The sequence below is a fragment of the Simochromis diagramma genome, unplaced genomic scaffold (assembly GCF_900408965.1).
Source record: "Simochromis diagramma unplaced genomic scaffold, fSimDia1.1 OVJJ01000822.1, whole genome shotgun sequence".
In the NCBI taxonomy this organism is placed as follows: Eukaryota; Metazoa; Chordata; class Actinopteri; order Cichliformes; family Cichlidae; genus Simochromis; species Simochromis diagramma.
Window position 1 is genome coordinate 6,557,650 of NW_024387520.1, and position 17,577 is coordinate 6,575,226.

The 17,577-nt window shown below is 41.2% G+C and overlaps 1 protein-coding gene across 5 annotated transcripts in view; it reads right to left on the reverse strand.

The window, feature by feature from the left end:
- LOC120726083 (probable E3 ubiquitin-protein ligase HECTD4) overlaps positions 1–17,577 on the reverse strand; it is a 39,512-nt gene that overhangs the window by 14,939 nt on the left and 6,996 nt on the right. For 2 of the 5 annotated variants that reach the window (XM_040019369.1, XM_040019373.1), the window contains exons 5-53: positions 17,123–17,231; positions 15,890–16,028; positions 15,494–15,664; positions 15,196–15,394; positions 14,943–15,104; positions 14,450–14,563; positions 14,220–14,360; positions 13,901–14,136; positions 13,664–13,806; positions 13,498–13,568; positions 13,296–13,401; positions 13,087–13,207; positions 12,850–12,978; positions 12,374–12,498; positions 11,855–12,008; positions 11,653–11,756; positions 11,311–11,509; positions 11,065–11,184; positions 10,875–10,979; positions 10,605–10,768; positions 10,207–10,452; positions 9,782–9,974; positions 9,283–9,387; positions 9,027–9,115; positions 8,777–8,949; positions 7,935–8,070; positions 7,698–7,842; positions 7,416–7,582; positions 7,087–7,233; positions 6,811–6,995; positions 6,532–6,685; positions 5,292–5,572; positions 4,976–5,162; positions 4,796–4,877; positions 4,488–4,690; positions 4,207–4,342; positions 3,937–4,119; positions 3,640–3,804; positions 3,385–3,554; positions 3,039–3,154; positions 2,841–2,944; positions 2,587–2,748; positions 2,277–2,425; positions 2,056–2,135; positions 1,600–1,763; positions 1,247–1,484; positions 1,002–1,138; positions 790–916; positions 208–345 (exon numbers count right to left, since the gene is read on the reverse strand). In XM_040019369.1, the coding sequence (XP_039875303.1) occupies positions 208–345; positions 790–916; positions 1,002–1,138; positions 1,247–1,484; positions 1,600–1,763; positions 2,056–2,135; positions 2,277–2,425; positions 2,587–2,748; positions 2,841–2,944; positions 3,039–3,154; positions 3,385–3,554; positions 3,640–3,804; positions 3,937–4,119; positions 4,207–4,342; positions 4,488–4,690; positions 4,796–4,877; positions 4,976–5,162; positions 5,292–5,572; positions 6,532–6,685; positions 6,811–6,995; positions 7,087–7,233; positions 7,416–7,582; positions 7,698–7,842; positions 7,935–8,070; positions 8,777–8,949; positions 9,027–9,115; positions 9,283–9,387; positions 9,782–9,974; positions 10,207–10,452; positions 10,605–10,768; positions 10,875–10,979; positions 11,065–11,184; positions 11,311–11,509; positions 11,653–11,756; positions 11,855–12,008; positions 12,374–12,498; positions 12,850–12,978; positions 13,087–13,207; positions 13,296–13,401; positions 13,498–13,568; positions 13,664–13,806; positions 13,901–14,136; positions 14,220–14,360; positions 14,450–14,563; positions 14,943–15,104; positions 15,196–15,394; positions 15,494–15,664; positions 15,890–16,028; positions 17,123–17,231 (7,374 nt within the window). The remainder of the gene's footprint in view (positions 1–207; positions 346–789; positions 917–1,001; positions 1,139–1,246; positions 1,485–1,599; positions 1,764–2,055; positions 2,136–2,276; positions 2,426–2,586; positions 2,749–2,840; positions 2,945–3,038; positions 3,155–3,384; positions 3,555–3,639; positions 3,805–3,936; positions 4,120–4,206; positions 4,343–4,487; positions 4,691–4,795; positions 4,878–4,975; positions 5,163–5,291; positions 5,573–6,531; positions 6,686–6,810; positions 6,996–7,086; positions 7,234–7,415; positions 7,583–7,697; positions 7,843–7,934; positions 8,071–8,776; positions 8,950–9,026; positions 9,116–9,282; positions 9,388–9,781; positions 9,975–10,206; positions 10,453–10,604; positions 10,769–10,874; positions 10,980–11,064; positions 11,185–11,310; positions 11,510–11,652; positions 11,757–11,854; positions 12,009–12,373; positions 12,499–12,849; positions 12,979–13,086; positions 13,208–13,295; positions 13,402–13,497; positions 13,569–13,663; positions 13,807–13,900; positions 14,137–14,219; positions 14,361–14,449; positions 14,564–14,942; positions 15,105–15,195; positions 15,395–15,493; positions 15,665–15,889; positions 16,029–17,122; positions 17,232–17,577) is intronic. The other 3 variants (XM_040019372.1, XM_040019370.1, XM_040019371.1) reach the window with 3 other exon arrangements.

Genomic DNA, 17,577 nt, shown 5'->3' on the forward strand with positions numbered 1-17,577 from the left:
CTATCACGGGTTATTTTTAGAACGCAACTCCTGTGATAAACGAGGGACCACTGTATATACATTTGATTTTTTTCCCCACTGGAAATTACAATAAGGTCATTCAAGCCTAGTGGCAGCAAGTGAAAAGTAACTATGTGCAATATTAGTACAGATGTCTAAAGACTTTGTTTTGTGTGCTTCATGAAATAATGTTATTTCCTTTCATACCTTTGCGGACTTTGTCGATAGTGAACTTGTTGGCCTCATCCTTGATATCCTCAATAGTTGGGAGGTAGAGATCTCGAGGAATGCCACCATTCTCTTCATACAGAAATTCCACTGTCTGCCTCGCAATGTCAACCATACCTGAAACCAGAAACAGCGTCTCAGCTCTACGTACAGGTAGACAGTCTGGTAAGTGATTAATTTTATAACTTCAGACATCTATTTAATGAGGGCTGATGACAAGAATCCCATCATCAAATCATGAAGCACATTAAAGCATGTAGTATTAAAACTGAGGTCTGATTTGATTTGATACTTAATTCCTTGTTCTATGAGTGAACCTAAATTATCAGCAATAAACCTTAAGGCGGTTAAATAAACATGTATGATTCTATTCATTACAAAACGTTCTTCCTATTATGACATTATTTTGACTTTTAGACGCAATTAACGCTCCATTTAATTTTCAAAAACATCTTAACTGGCTGCTTTAGCTTTATGAGCACAGGTTAAGTGTTTATTGTCATGGAAAGCTGCAGTGGCACGCAAGATTTTTTTGGCCATGTTGTAATATAAGTTATTTACCCAGCTGCAGAGCTCCTTTGATTTGGTCCAGGCCCGATTTCCTCTCAGCCTCGTTACGGAACCGTCTACGAATTGTGGGGAACACTTTTGTCTCCCATGCCTTCACCAGAAGGGCATAGTGGTCCTCCTGAAGTCAAATCAAAATACAGTCATGAAATACTTAAGCTTAAAAATTTTCCAACACATTTTTGAGCATTGCAGACTTTTCTTACTCTTGGAACATCATCATCATCCTCATCATCACTCTCATCATCAGCAATAGGGGGAGGATGTGGGTCAGGTCCAGAGGTGACCAGATTCTCATAGCTCAGCTCCACCTTATAAAGGCAGGACTGGTCACTGTTGTACTCTGCAAAAGCCAAATATTCAAAGGTTACTAGGCTATGAGGCAAAAATACAAATCGACAAGGAAGAAAAAAAATTATTGAAAAGGAATGTGAGATGACAAGAGACATACGCTGCTGAGCAACTGCAACAGCTGCAATCCGACAAGGGGGTCCATGAGAACCAGAGTCCGAAGTAACACTAGCGCCTGCATCATTATCGCTGTCTGAGGCCATAGCAAAGGGCAGTGCTTCAAAATTTGCACTGATTTCTTCTGCAAGGTCTACACACAAGTCAGCAGCATTTCTGTGTGCTTGGCCTTCAGCAAATGCAAAAGGCCGGCTTCCAAAGTTGGCACGTATCTTTGAGTTCTACAAAGGAATATAGAGAAAGTCAATATATAAATATATACATGCATATAAATAATCCAGTACATTTTCCTAGAGCAGTTCAAATATAAATGAGCCCTTTTTAGCAGAAACCCACCTTCTTTTGAATGTGTACCAGGGGCCACATTCCACCAGCTACATCGTCAAGAATGGGACTAAGCCGCTGACCACAATAGGTAAAATACACCCTGCCTTTAGGGGCCTGACCAGGTGGAGGTGGAGTGCCCTCAGAACGCTCCCATCCAATTCCAGCTACATCACCTGTGTTCATGCAGATGGAACATCCACATCTCAGTAATGGCTTGATGTGAACAGGTCATGACACATTTTAAAACATGCTAACATAGGAAACAGCTCAAGTTAGATTAAGTTAAGAAAGCAAGATATGCTTTTCAATCAGCTTTTTGAAAGAGCAGCCTGGTAAGCAACATTGCATGTAAAACGTTTATTTCAAATCCATAAGACTGCCGTATGGATTTCCAAGCTGTGTAAATCAAACAAAAGAAATGATCGATTGAATATGGAAAGAAAGATATTTTGGCTACTGTCTCACCAGGAAGTAGAGCCACATCCAGCCTGACACTCTTCCATTGCAGCAGACTGGAGCCATTATAATGCACTGCCCTACCATTACTGACACACACAGACAGAGAGGAGACAAGCACACAGAGACAGCATGACAAAAAAAAAAAGAGTAAAGCAGTCAGCAATCAAGTAAGAGAAACAGAGCAGAGGAAATCCAAAGGGAGTATCTTCGCTTTAATAGCTACATACTTATGGAACAAACATGTGCCAACAGGGTTGGTCCATGCTCCATCCCTTTTCTCTGCTTCAGGTGCAAAACCAAAAGACACAATTGGCCCACTGTCCTCCTCTGAGTCTCCATAGGAGACAATTTCTATCTCCCAGTAAAACGATGGTGCCTGCAAGGACAAAGATAGAAAAGTTTAAACTATGGACAGGCTCCAAGTAAATAATTATAAATAAATAAATTATAAGTGAATAATTATATTTCATACTAATCGTTGATATTTGTTCAAACAAACTAAAATACTGCAGGAGTGGATTCCTCTGATGTGCCCACCTGAACTGGTACGGGAGAGGTTGCGTAGATGAAAGTGCCTCTGGGAAGCCCTCCTCCAGCACTTGGATCAGCCAAGAAGGTGACAGAGGTCAGACGGGATGAAAACATGCAGGCACGGACTGGAGGGAAAACTCTGGATGGACACCAAGTAATCTCCTTTGGCTGTTAAGACAAGCAGATCAAAGGTGAAAAGACAGAAGGAGCCCAAAAAAACCTCTATGTATGTATTTGTCTATGTATTTAGGAGCCCCTACCTGACGTCTGTCCGTCTGCAGTGGTGGAGGTGGTGGACGAGCACAGTCCCGATACAGCATTCTTACTCTCTCACATTGAGCTTCAACCATGCCAAGGCGCTCTCCTGCACAAGATGACAGAAATGTGTCAGACACACAGTTGCTAAACTGGTATGGTGCTGAGAAGTACCAGCTGATGACATATCTGTATATGCTCACCAGGGCTGCACTCCTGGGCAACCAGGTTGAGAACCTCAACAGCAGCCGGACACTGCTGAATGAACTCTTCACAGAAGGAGCTGTCCTCTAGAAGTTGGGCCATCACCAGACACGCCCTGACAAAAAACAAACAAAAACAACAACATCACATCATATCACATAATGATGCTCCAGTCTGAAGGGGTTTACATTTTAAATATAAGATAGTTTCCCCTTATAATGCAAGTATGAGACTCAGACTAAAAAGTTCAAAAGTTGATTCCATATTCAAACCCCAAGATATTTTGACACAGACCTGACCAATCAGACAAAATGCACAAGGTTACCTGCATTACTATTTACTCACCTAGTTCTGATTTCAGCCAGCAAGCGCACTGCAGCCATCACCGGGCTGGAGCCATCTCCGGTAGCTGGTAAAGAAGTGTGAATAGAGAGACTGCCCTCCTGTGGCAGAAGCATAGACTGCACAGCTTGTACCACCTTCTCTGTGATTGATAGCTTATAGAGAGGAAGAGCCTGTTGTGGGGAGAGCCAAAAGTGACAATCAGATTGCCACTTCCTATAATAAGAACTGTACATAACCTATTGTTGGAATTCTTACCTCAGATCTGGGAGTGCAGAGGCGTGATATTGGTACTGTCAGGATATCTGAAGCTTTGCAAGCTTTCCTATACTCGCAAGATGGAAACTTCACAGTAGCGATGCCCTCCTGCTCATTTATAGACATAACTATACCCACACTCCCCAGCACTCCTTTACCTACCACCTGCAGAGCAAAGGAAGCACGATAAAAAAATGACAGTAGTTCATTTTTTCAGTGGTTTCAATGGATTGGACCACACCATCTTGATAAATATATGCAATAATAATGTGTGGTATCTTTGATATATGAACTAACCTGAACCTCAGAACCAATCTTGATAGTTTCTTTAAAGCCTCCAAGAGCACAGAGTGCAGCAACAGCCTGTCTGCCAATGGCCTGCAGTTTAGCCAGTTTTCTGCCACTGCTGCTGCCGTTCTCCAGAATACTCTCAGCATACTTGCCCAGCTGAGGGATAAACATTAGCGCCCGGGAGAGAACCTGCAAAACAGCCATGGGAAACACTATCGGCAAACAATATCAAGTATAATCATTGATATGGAGGTAAGAAACAGGATAATGCTTTACTTTCTCAGCAGTGCTTGTCCAGATCTGAGCAGTGTTGGACTCAGGAGCAGTGAGCAGACTATGAAGCAGGGCTATGACCTCTGCAGCCATGCTGTTGGCAACATGGCCACTGATAAATGGGCGTACCGGGTCTGACCTAATTAAGGCAGATTTTAAGAAGAAATGTTACAACCAAAGATCAGAATATGTATCTGCCACATACACCTACAACCTGGCAGTATCCACTTGCAAATATTAAATGATTTATTTTGTATAAAATGTCTAAATCACAGAAACAGCACCTGGCCAACTCGGCATTCCTGTCTCTGCAAACAGCAGTCTGAGCAGTTTTCTTCTTGTCGCCAGCAGTAATGCCCCCAGCAGTCTCTTGGGCTAAAGTCTCCACAGGTGGACCAACGCTCACTATCAGACCAGACTGGGCCCACTTGTTGGCTTTCCTCAGGGCAGCAGATGCTTCTTCTGTAATCACCTCACAGCATCCACTCTAAATAACATTTAAAATAGGACAGAGATAAAGATGGCAGTTACAAAAAACAAAACAAAAAAAAACAGGCACTTTATGGTTCTGGTTTAGTTATTTTTAAGTTACCTTTGTCATGTCTCTGTCCATCTTTACAACTTTTTCCATGTTTGCTCCAGTGCCCAGTCGAAAGGGACGCCCCTCAGAGCTGCTACATTTTGGAAAGAGTGGAGAAACAGTAAAGTCAGAAACACCCAGAGTAAGCTTGCAAATGTAAACCCAAAACAAAGATATGAGGTGAAATCATACCTAAGGAGTGGTTGTAAAACCTCATGAGATGACTGGTCCTCTCTCTTGTGGATAAAAATCGAAAGCTTGCCATCAACTGCCTCTCCCTCCTCCCCAACATCATCAGACTTGAGAGCTCCTTTGGAACTGGCACGAGAGAGACTTGTGTCTGGCTCAGAGGAGCTGGGTGAGAGAAGAGTCTGACAGCCTGGCAAATAGAATATAGGAATAAGAAGGAGAAGACAATTTTATAACCATCCAGTATAGTTGCTTTACCATTTTTGCCTTTATTCAGATGGTGGACAGCATTTAGAGGTTCTAGGTAAGAGAGACAAACCTGGTACTACATAGTCTGCCAGCTTGGCTAGCAGCAAGGCAGCAATGCGCGAGGCTGGATCATTGGCATCTTGTTGCTCAGCATCTAGCGTGTTAATGGAGTAGCTCCACGAGGGCAGAGCCACATTACCGCAGTCCTCCACACTCATGAGCGGCAGGGCAGCACGACACAGCTGCAGGATGATAAGTACTAGCTTTGGTGAGGGCCTCTGGTCGAGCAGAAGAGACAAGAGCTTGGAGACACAAGCTGGCTGGCTCAGGATGGCTTTCCCTATGTGGCTCCTAAAACATAAACATACACTGTATGAATTGTCGGTGTTGCGATATACAAAAACAGGTGATAATTAATAACCAAAAAAAAGTGTTAGAAAAACAAAAACATGATAATACATGGCGCACAATCCAAGGCCAATATAGCTATAGAGTCAGTCTCAATACCAGTTTTTTATGCCTCTCCTCTCTTTCAGTAACTACTACATTTCAGCCTCAGATCATCTAAGGTAAGGTGACCATTATTACCAGCATTCATTTTTCTACTGTTGTAGCTACTTCTCTCACACACTTGGAGACTCACTTCGATAAACAAAACCACAAAGTGAACTGGAGTTTTTTTCTCTCTGTCTCTCACATGCTCTTGTTTGGCTGTTATTACAGTATGCTGTAGAACTGCAAGAACTGCAGGGAGGCTGACTGTTGAGGACTTAATTCTTGGTATAATTGCTGATTTGTTATTAACTCTTTCTGTGGCTTCTCAGCTTCTCTCTGCACTGTGAGTTACCGCTAGTTGTTCCATTAGAGTGCACTACTCAATCATTGGCTTCGAGTCCCAGGTGTGTCTGGTATTGCAGCTGGCTTAATAAGTCACTGCAGATTGGTGCCCTAATATAGCAATGTGATATTTAGAGTTCTGTGTATATCAGTAATATTTATTCACTTTGCTTTTGTCCCTAAGAAAAAATAAATTACATTTTAATATCCTCAATATATATTATGAGTTTTATTATATTTTATTAGATTTATTACAGTCTTTATCTCATTTTATATCCCAGTTATAATCACCATGATCCAGCAGATGTCCATGCTAAAAATCTTGATCCACCAAAAGCTAAGATAAATAAACTTAAGTTTTTCAGTGTTTCTACACATCATGGTTTCTCATCATTTCTTTTAGCTACTACATTATGACAGTGCTACCATGAACACCCAAAACACACAGAAAAATTACATGAAATAAACTTTACCTGGAAAGATCATTGAGCAGACTGAGCACATCCTGTAAAGCATCATTGCCGGCTGCCTGATTCCCACAGCATTCTGTGGCTCTTGCCAGGTGATTGGTCAGCAGGCTGGATACCTGTCTTGCCAGACCTGAATGAACTGCATCTGTAGATCCACCTTTGAAGAGTAAACGCAAAGACTGTTAATCCATCATCACAATAATCATAATATTTCATCTTACAGCATGAAAAAAAAAAAAGCCTTTTAGGAATTTGATCAAAGTATCTACAAACTTTTCATACCTTCCACCTTCTCCCACTCAATACATCGGTTGGCCAGCACCTGAAAGGCTGCCCAAGCCATGGTGGCCACCTTCTGCTTTTTGGTCTGCTTTTCATTTGAACTGCATTCCCTCTGCCCACTTAAGCTGCACAGGCTATCCATAAGCTGAACCAGCCCACTGCGAACGAGGCACTGCTCCTCACTCCTATGATAACACAAGTAAAAAATTAGGGTAAGCAATCAAGGCCTTGATTGCAGGAATATTAAACGAGATAAGTTAAAATAGGTTTGCTTGCCTGGTGTAAGGGATTGTGCAAAGTAAGCCAATACTGTTGGCACAAGCAATTGGGTAGCGTGCACATAGTGACACTACAGACGTCATGGTCTCCCCAAAGGCCTCCTGCACCTGCTCTACCATTCCCCCACAGGTCAACTCCTCAATCCTGCACAGATGGCACACAAACAAAAAGTAAAAAAAAAAAAACACAATTCCAAATGTTTGTTTATAGTTTAACCTGACAGCTCAAAATCATAACTACAAGAATATATATATTCTTATATTTCATCAGTGTGCATAATCAGAGTACACTCAAATTTATATTTGCTGTTCCTCCTCTAGTCTTACCTTGGTCCACCTTGCAGTACCATAGTGACAGGTCCTACTAGGTGGGTGACCCCACCAACTCTAACAGCAGCAGTGAGCAACTCCCTCATATGAACAAGCGCCTGCTTTCGTGTGCTGCCTCGCCGCCAACGTGTCTGCGCAGCAGACAGGAAACTACTGCTTGAGACCTACAGACAAAAGAGCTATAAATTACCTTAATGCAAATCAGAATTCCATCCATTTATTTGAATGCATCTATGCCAAACAATAAATTTAAATCACTGGCAAGAGTGAAAAACCTACAGCCTGATCAGGTGTAGTTCCAATAAAGGCAAAGAGTTGTCCCAGCAGCACACTGTATGTTGGCTTGTCTCGGCTGTCCTCTATGGCCAAAGACTGCAGCAGGGTAAATGAGCTGCTGCGATGACTAGTAGGGTGGTGTCGCCTTCTGAAGATAAAAAGGTTTGCAAATACAGTCAAACACTCTTTATTCCTATAAGTTACTTGCATTCCTTTTATCTAATACAGACAGAAGAATACCTTTGTGGCGCATGTGTAAACTCCAAGTCTTGGTTAGCAATCATCTCCAAGTCAGAAGGTGCAGACATGCTACGCAAGAAGACTGGCTGCTTCACCATGGGGATCACTGTCTTGGCATCAGACACAGACTGAGAGGCTGAGAAAAAACAGAAGAAGAACTCAGTGAAAAAAATCAAACTTTAACAGTTACTGACATCTATTTACACAGAAACACAGATACCTATAAAAACTTTGCTTTTTTTCCCAATGGAGAAACATCCCAAGTCTGAGTTACATAACAGTAGCCATATGCTTAAATCTTAATATTTCAGCAGCGTAGATGATTTTAATCACAGGTCTAAAACATCTATTTAAAGCCGTGGTTTCCAAATAGTGGTCAGTGAGTTGCATAACCATATGTTATTACTGCATTATACTTCACAAACACTTGTGGGTGACTTATTAAATTTCAGGTGCAGTACTTTGAATGTACTCGTTTTCAAAGGATAATAAAAAGCCATCACATACTGGGTATGAACCAGCGGCAGCAAGACAGTTGGTTAGATTGTATGAAGAGCTTTGAAAAGGTAATACATGTAAGGCATATGCTAGTGCAGTCAACACTCATGCAAAAAAAAAAACAAATTCTGATAACATGCTTGACTCAAATAGCCTGAACGTGTCTTTGTCTGACAGTATAATCAAAAGTTATACTCTCGTTGATGTGCCTTGGGCACAACAAAAATTTGAAAACCACGAGTTCAAAGAAAGAACTCTTTAATTTCAGTCCTGCTAACCAGCAAAGCGTCACTTGGAAACAACACCTGTAACAAAAGATGGCAGACAAACAGATACGCATTTACCTGGGCCTGGTGTGCCAGCAGGTGTGCTGGTTAGACTTCTGCAATGTGGAGCGATGGTGACATGGAGCAGTAGCTCAGTGCGGTTCATTAGACTTTTCACCAGAGTTTTAGTTTTAGCAAGAGGGCTGCTACTTCTGATGTGTTTACTGTTCACCTCCTGAAAGAACTTCTCCCTGTTATTGCAAATAAATACTGTTAGAAAACGAACTGACCTGTAAAAGTGTAAATGAGCTACATAATTAATACTTGCCTCAAAGCAAGGACAACATTTTCCAAATCACTAAAATCAAGTGGGACCTCCTTCAGTGAGCAGAGTAATTCCAATTCCTTCATTTTGTTCTGGTGATGTTAAAAAAACAAACAAACAAACAAACAAACAAACAAACAAACAAACAAAAAAAAAAAAACGAGACAGAAAACCAAAAAGACACAAAAAGAACAGACTTAAATAACTGAGATCTTATCATTGGTTGATTACAGAAATTAGTGTATCTGTGGCAGTCTACCTCAAAGAAGTGGTAGTCATGAAAAAATGGCGTGTTGTTCTCCAGTTTTCCTTGTTGGGCCTCCTCTACCTCATTCTGCCATTTCTGTTCCAATTCTGCTACACTCTGAAAGCAACACAGGAAATGATTAGACACAGTATTAGTCTTCCACTCTTTTTTGTCTTAAGGTCTGTCTGTTTATTTATTTATAGGTACTCTTTCTTTTTAGAAAGATTAGATATTCTTATTTCTTTTTTGTAGGTACTCTTTAACATTAGCTTTATTTGAACTTAAACAATTGATTTATTGATTGATAATACTTTATTCATCCCGAGGAAAAATTGGCTTAATATATTAACCCAATAAATTAAACTGTTCAAATAAAGAATTCTAATCTTAACCTCTTATTTAATAGCATGAACAAAAACTGAAAATACAACAATATCTTTCACTTGTTGCAAGCATAATTAATCGATATAATACTGTTTTCAAAAAACCTTGATGGTCAGCATAAACTTACCTGCAGCTGCCGCTCCATAGCATTAATCTTCTTAAAGGTCTCAGCCATGATCTTACAGAGCAGGTCATATTCCTCTGTGTGATCCTCGCGGTATTGGTAGTTGACGAGTGACTGAAGCGCATCCACCAGGCTCAAATGTTTGATCACGCAAGATACTATTACCTCTTCCATAACATCTGGTCTTATCACCTCCCTTACAAAAAACAAAGAACAAGCTAAAAATGATTGTGAAGTGAATTAACATGAACAAAAACCTTGATATTAATATCAACTCTGTTGTGACTCTTGACTCTCCTTCAGAATATATAAAAACCAGAAGCCCTAAATTTGTAGGGTGTTTGTCTCAACCATTTAGGGAGAGTGACAAATCCATGTACAGTATATAGATGCCATACTCTGTCAGACTGAAAGAATTAATTTCTTACTTTATGCTTGGGCGGAATTGTGGTCGAGCCCTTCCGGACACTTCTCGAAGCCTAGACATGATGCCCGGAGGAAGGCGAATTCGGGGCAAGTCAAAGTAGGTCCCTGGCATAAGGCCTGGAGGTGGGATGAGCACGTCAGCTGGGTAAGTGAACTCCCGATCCTCCTCAATAGTGAGTGGCAGAGGTGAAGGACTGGGCGTGAGGGCTGGAGAGATGGCACCATTTGCTTCCACCTGCCACTGACACCTAGAGGGAAATTTCTTTTTACTCATTTTAGGCTGCTAGCAGCTCAGCTGTGACTCAACTAGATACCGAAGAAGAATATGTGGTAATCCTTACATGTAGGACATCACATTTAGTTACTATTAATGGGACACATTTTATTTTAGCTCCGTTACCTTTGCAGCAGCTTTGAGCAGAGCAAATCATGGCAGGCCTCCTCCTCTTTTGTCACCTCTGGCCCGTTATACAGAATGCGGAGCATTGAGCAGGCCAGCACTGACAGCCCCAGCGCAAGGTCTGCCAGAAAGGGGAGACCTCCAGAGACATCTTCTGATGACTCCTGTAAAAACAAAAAAAGATATACAGGATCTTCAGACTACTTCAAAAAGTAAAAAAAATAAAATAAATTATATAGAGAGAGATGTTGACGACATTTGAATTGTTACCTGAGCTCTGACAGTGCAGGAGAACCCCCACATGGCTTTATCAGGGGTATTATGTTCACGTCCACTTCTCATCTCAAAAGAAAATGTCACTGTGTCTCCTTCAACCTAAAGCAGAACACAGAGCAAAATGTAGCTCTTCAAACTATCTATGAACATCTATCAATGAATAATTCATACTTGCTTTTATTACCTTCACAAGGTCTTTGGGCCATCCTGTCCCCAGGACACTGCGACTGCCATAACCCAGAGTGTTTCCTCCATACTCTGCTACTTTACGACTATTGGTGTTGGGACCGGCATAGATAACCAACTATAATAATAGAGAATGTATTTGTTTAAAAAAATCCACAATACCATTCTTCAGAAACTGAACAAAAAGATGTCTAAAGGTGAAGTATGATTGTGTCTCCAGCTCGTACACAGGAAGAGTCATTACCTTGTCATAATCATACTGTGATGAGCAGCGAGAATCAAAGCGAAGGTACAGGCACCGGGCTCCTGGGATGTGTACGGTCTCCTTGAATTTGTAATTGTCCCTTACAGGATGCACAGTCTCTACCGTTTTCCCAGCAGCCCATGGAGCAGGGATCTTCAGTCCTGTCAGGAAGCCAGGCTCTTCACGTTCATCAAGAATTCTATGATACAAATAAGTTAGTCATTTTAAAAATTGAGCTTAAGACACAGCCGGTGCCATGAAGAAAATCACCTCTTCAAAATATTTATTATGCAGAATCACACTCCCTGGCTTAATTCTTATGGTGAAATCTAGAAAACTCACTTGTCATCAGCAGTGCATGTCTTTGCTCCCTGGCCCAGAGAGCCACCAGCAGGCAGAGACTCTTCAGTAAAAAGCGGAGACTGAGTCTTTAGTAACAAGGCAGTCTGAAAAACAGAGTGGAAAAAAGCAACTTAATAACAGCTGCTTTTTCTACTCAAGGAAATATACAAGAACCATCTCCTCCTTGACTGACAAAACTGACCTGGCTGGTATAGAGCACCAACTGCACCAACTGAGGCATGAGGGCATCAGCGAGGGTGAGGGTCTGCAGGTTTGGGTGCATCAGAGAGGTGAGCAACACCGGCAGCAGGTGCCCAAGCATAGTGGCCTTGGTAATCTGTTCTAAGCCTTTCAACCTTAACAAAATGAAGATAAAAAACAAGTGAAAATTTTAGTTTTGCTGTTAGCAGAAAAAAAAAAAAACAAGATGAGAAGAGGCTGGCACAGTGATTCTAAGAACCTGCTTTAATAAATACCACCTCCCTCACTGTTCCATTTTGTTTTAACAACATCAGCATTAATCAGGTTCAGTTAAATCTTCTTTCATGGTGATATAGTACACAAGACCCAACAAAGCGAATTTCGTGTCTAGTTTAATTTCTGACAGGTACATTCTGGTCTTACAGTGATACAAACTGGCTTCAAATGTCTTCGTGCAATGTTCCAACATAAGTGGTAAAAAGATTTTAAAGGAATCAAGCAAACGTATTTAAAAGTTCACCTGGTTTCTCTGTCAGCTATGTCGCTGTTAATCAGAGCAGTGGTGACCTGCTGTAGGGTTTCCAATACTTCATCACATCCCACCAGGATTTTGGTTGCTAAGGACAGGATGCTGCTTTGCAGCTCCTGAGGATGACACAGAGTAGGCCCACACTTACGTAACACTGCTTCCAAGATTTTCAGTAATTACATTCACTCAATATGTAACTATTAATACATACTCCATGCCAACAGATTAAAAACAAACTCTAGATTGTTCTGTTTCATTGCTGTCATCAGTAACCTTGAGTATGAACACACCGTTTTTCAACAAATAATAAATGACATCACAAAAAACTGCACTGCGCACAAACTCTTCAGCATTACCCTTAAAGAACTTCAAAAGCCATTGCTTCATTTGTTGTGTTGGTCTCTCATTGACACACACACACAGACTCCACGTTCAAAAAGGTAGGGGTATTTAAAGGGGATGTTTACCTGTACCTTCATTGTTTCCCCTTGTAGGGAATTGTCACTGTCATCACTATCATCCGGACGGATAAGAATGGTATTACTGAGGAGGTGGTTCTGAACAGCCATGAGGTAGCGCAGACTAGGTGAGACCACCTAGAGAGAAGGGAAACCATCTTAAATTGTATGAATGCAATCTTCCAAGCCATAATGATCTTAGTCTGGATTGATAGCATTTAAGTGCTGCTGAATTGATATTCATACTGGCACAGTGGAGAGCAGTTTCTGGAAGTCATCTCGGGCGACAGTCTGACATTTGGTGATGAGGAGGCAGGATTCTCGGACTACAGTCTTGAGGATACAATGCAGCAGCTCATCATTCAATCTGTAAAAGAAGACAGATTTCCACAACTTTAAACAAACACAGATCTAAAGAGAAAAGATAGTATTGTTGCCACAAGGCTGCCACTTGCCTGTAGTGGTCATCCTCTTCACTTCCAAATCTATTCTTCTGCAACTGTTCTGCCAAATTTGTAAGGATGACATCCCGAAGTTGAGACAATCCACTGTTTCTTTCACCTGAATATTAAAGGTAAAAAACATACACCATGTGAGAAATAATGAGAATAAAATACAGGAGGTGTCACTTAAATTAAAGCCTGAGCTGCCAATCACCTTCGGTTAGAACCAGTTTCAGTAGTTTGTTGAGTTCAGCCTCCCCCTGATACAAAATATTGAGGCCTGAGCTACAGAGAAGAGGTAAAAAAAAAAAGGTTCATTAAAATGAAATCATGATCACAAATCCAACCATTACTTCTGTCTTTGAGTAATTGTAACTTACCTAATAGCCAAGCAGACTTCTCTCTGAATTTCTGCTCCTATCTGGTCCACTGGAGCCATGAGCAGCTGCCACAGTAGGAGTCCTGCACGGCGCACACTCTCCCTATTCTGCTCTGACTGAGGATTGAAAAACCTAAACACTACCTGTAAATGGTAGAAAATATACACAACAACGTTAGAATCACACAGAAAATGCTAAAGGTTTTTTTGGCAAAATTCAGCTGCACCCAAAAATCACCTGAAACACAACTAAGATACAGTGGATGATGCAGGTGTCACCATTGACCATGGCCTTTTCCATAATGTCACAGATGCTGCTGAAGTGACGGGCCTCAATGGGGTGTTGTTTTCCCAGTAAGGCCCCCAAGGGCAAACTGTTGCTGCTGGCTGCCAGCAAGTTGAGCTGGTGGATACACATAGCACCTACATGATGAAGCAGCTGGTTGATCACCTCGCCAGTGGCCACAGTCTCCTCTGTTAAAGGACAAATTATGCAGATCTGTCACTTTTATGATTTAATCTTATAAAACAAGCCACTTGTTGTTTACATCACCTACCTTTGGGTTCTTTGATGACGTGGCTGACACCGAGTCTATGGCACACATGATGAAAGGCTTGGTTCCCGGGGTTGCACCACTGATCTATGTAATCACTGGAGCAGGTCCAGATCAAGTTGTTCAGTGCATCATAACACGCTCCTTCAAAGAATGCAGAAGTAAAAGTTATGTAGTGCGTGACTATTTGCCGCACGTAAGTAGAAGTAAAATGTGACAAGTTTTCAGCTCACCTAGCCCTGCCACCTGGGCTCCCCTGCCTAAAGAACTGCCAGGAGCATCAATGAGGTCTGCGCGACTGCTGAACTGACCATCAGCCAGGTTAAAGACCAGACTGGAGGCCAAAACTGAACGAAAAACATAAGAGCTATAGTTAATAAACTCATGACTCAAATTATGATACAAAGCAGTGGGGGGTGGGGCATTCCCAAAATTCTCATTAACCATTAACATTAACTCATTAACCCATCAAGATGTTACTATTTTAAATGCTGTGTATTCACCAGCAATTAGCCACTGTCATAAATGATGCTTAATACTTATTTGGAACATCAGATTTAATCAGATTTATACAGAATATCTACAGGCAGCTAGTAAGCTTAGTGTCCGACTTTCTAAAATTCAAAATAAAATAAATAATAAAAAGTAACCAAAAAACAAGTGACAAAAAACTCAACATAATCAGGATTTAGCAGTGAGCCTGTGCATGTGTTTGCATGCGCTTACTTTTAAGTGAGGAGAGGCTGCTGGTACCTCCAAACAAGGAGCGTGTGGCAGAGCTCCCAGATACACCAGGAGGTGAAACCAGCATTACCAGATAGGTGCCACAAACATACATCGGGGTCCTTCTCAGAGTCTTTAGAGGGAGTCCACAGCTAGTATTGACCGCTACAAAAGGATTCAACAAAATATTTTAAAAACCACATCATCCAAATGAATCACAGCATGTATGAACTTTGGATATTTATAGTTTCTCTACCATTACCAGACTGCTCCTCTTTGACAGTGTTGGTGATTGCAGAGCCTGTGAGAGCAGCCAATGTGGCAGAATGGGAGGCCCGGAAGCGTGACATTCGACTTAAGAGAAGTTCATTCAAGCACTTGGAGGACTCGCCTTCTTTGCGAGTAAGGATAACCCTCTCCTGCAAGATGTCTGCAACACACAACCCTGTCTGTGTCTGCACCATGTATAGGAGAGAGAAGACATCAAAGATTTAATGAAGACACAGACAAAATAAATACTGCTGAGACTATATTGCAGGGCACGAGAAACTCACCGACAAGTGAAAGACATCCATGAAGACAGAGTGGCCTTTCTGTGTTTTCTCATTGAGGCTGGCTGGGGACCACACCCAGTACAGATAGGTTCCGTCTGAGCAGAGGTGCAGTGTGGTCATGCTGCTGCCCACGGGGAAGTGATGGGCTGGCATGGGCACAATCTGGCACACCTGAAGAGAAAAGAGTGAAAATTAGCCTTAGGTATTAGTTATACTTGAATTTTGAGATACCAAATTAAACAGTACCCCTCTGTGTCCTTTGTACCTGCGATGAATAAAGAAAAACATTCTCCCACTAAGAACTTCATGATCTGTTGAGATTATACATCCCATCTACAGAATTTACAGAATAAGTCCACATACATCTTAAAATAGAGTAATGAAAGTAGACAGTACCTGGAGGGTGAATGGATCAATGACCTGGCACAGCTGATGTGGCTTGGCATCAAAGGATGAGGGACGGTGGAGGAGGCGGCCGCTGCTGAACACCACCCAGCCGGGCTCCAACTCTTCATTTCGACAATACACAAATCCCCTATACAAACACATAGCACTGATTCCTTTGGTCTGCATTTGGAGTTTATTCCAAGTCATACTAAAGATGCTCAGGCAGCTCACTAAAACATTTTGTTGGTTTATTGTATAATTTGTCACTCAACTGTGAGTTTTTGGTCAAATCCTGTAGCTACCACAAATTAAATCAAACCTTACAATCAATAAGAATCCAGAAATGTACGGTATGTGTTGATCGTATAAAAACTGACAGTGTGCCTTCCTTCTTTTTACGCAGTCACTTTGCTTTGTTGACCTTAATGAGAGTAGACTTTGACAAGTTATTGACAGCATATTGTCTAACTGTTGGGAAGCTACTTGTCATACTGAGTGTTGCTGTGAATAGCCACAGTAAGAAGAGAAAATGTGAGACGAGCAGCATGGGTTGATCAGCGTCAGTACAAATTCCCATCAGGACACAAGCAGCTTACTGCAACTCTGTCTCTTTTTGCAAGGCGGCACTCAAAGCATCTGTCTTTAACTCTAATTTAAATCAAATTCTCAAATGGGAATTTTAGCTTTTTAAGGTAATATTTCTGAGACCGATTAAAAAAACCCCAAAAACAAATAACAAAAAACCCCAAAGATACTTAAAGCATGCAGTTAGCAATACCCTGGCCTGATGCGTGCTACTTCTTTCATACAAGCTGCTTTGCAAACAATAGCTAGAATTACAACCATTTACGTTGCAGTTGAAATCCAAATATCTGTTTTGTAAGGTCACAGTGTGCTTTGCCCTTCAGAAGCTGGCTGACCAATAATGCATGTATACCCTCATAATGTCTCTGGACAAATTCTGGGCTCAATCAGCTCTAAAAAACATCATTTGAGGATCTAGTTTTCTGCAAAGGATGCAATTCGTTACAATATCATTAAATTAAATAAACCAAATAAATCAGTAACATGAGAGAATATAACTATATACAATAGGAAATGTTTTTTAAATGTCTAGGAAATAATGCCTTTCAGTGCACAAGTATTTTTTGTGATTTTTTTTTTTTTGCTTCATTCTTTCTTCCCTCTGTTCTCTGAATGCTGAAGAGAGAGGAATGGAGGCTAGAGGTAGTGTCACATTACCTCAATGTCCCATGTAAACCAGAGCCAAGCTTGCTGAGTCCTCTCCCAGAGGAGTTAGTGGTATATAGATATAGCCCATCTGTGGCTAGACAGCGTCCCAGGTCAGTATCTGCAAAACACAGGCACCAATGGAATTCAGTAGGAGGTAAATGAAAGAAACATCAAAGACAGCTGAATAACCTGTAGGGGCAGGGATCAACAAAAGAGTGGACAAAACCAGGCAAGAGAATTAGGATGCAAAAAAAGTGGACCAAGTCTTTGTTTTGCAGACTTTTGCAAATTCAGAAATAGTGATGTCTTCAGAGATCTGATAAAAAAAAAAAAGACTTAAAATGAACAGATCCATTTAGCTTGAAAAATAAATGCTCAGATTTACTTTATAGCTCAATAAAAATAGATGTACAGTATGCCCTGTTCAGCTTCCATCACACGTCAGATAGTCATCTGTGAGACAG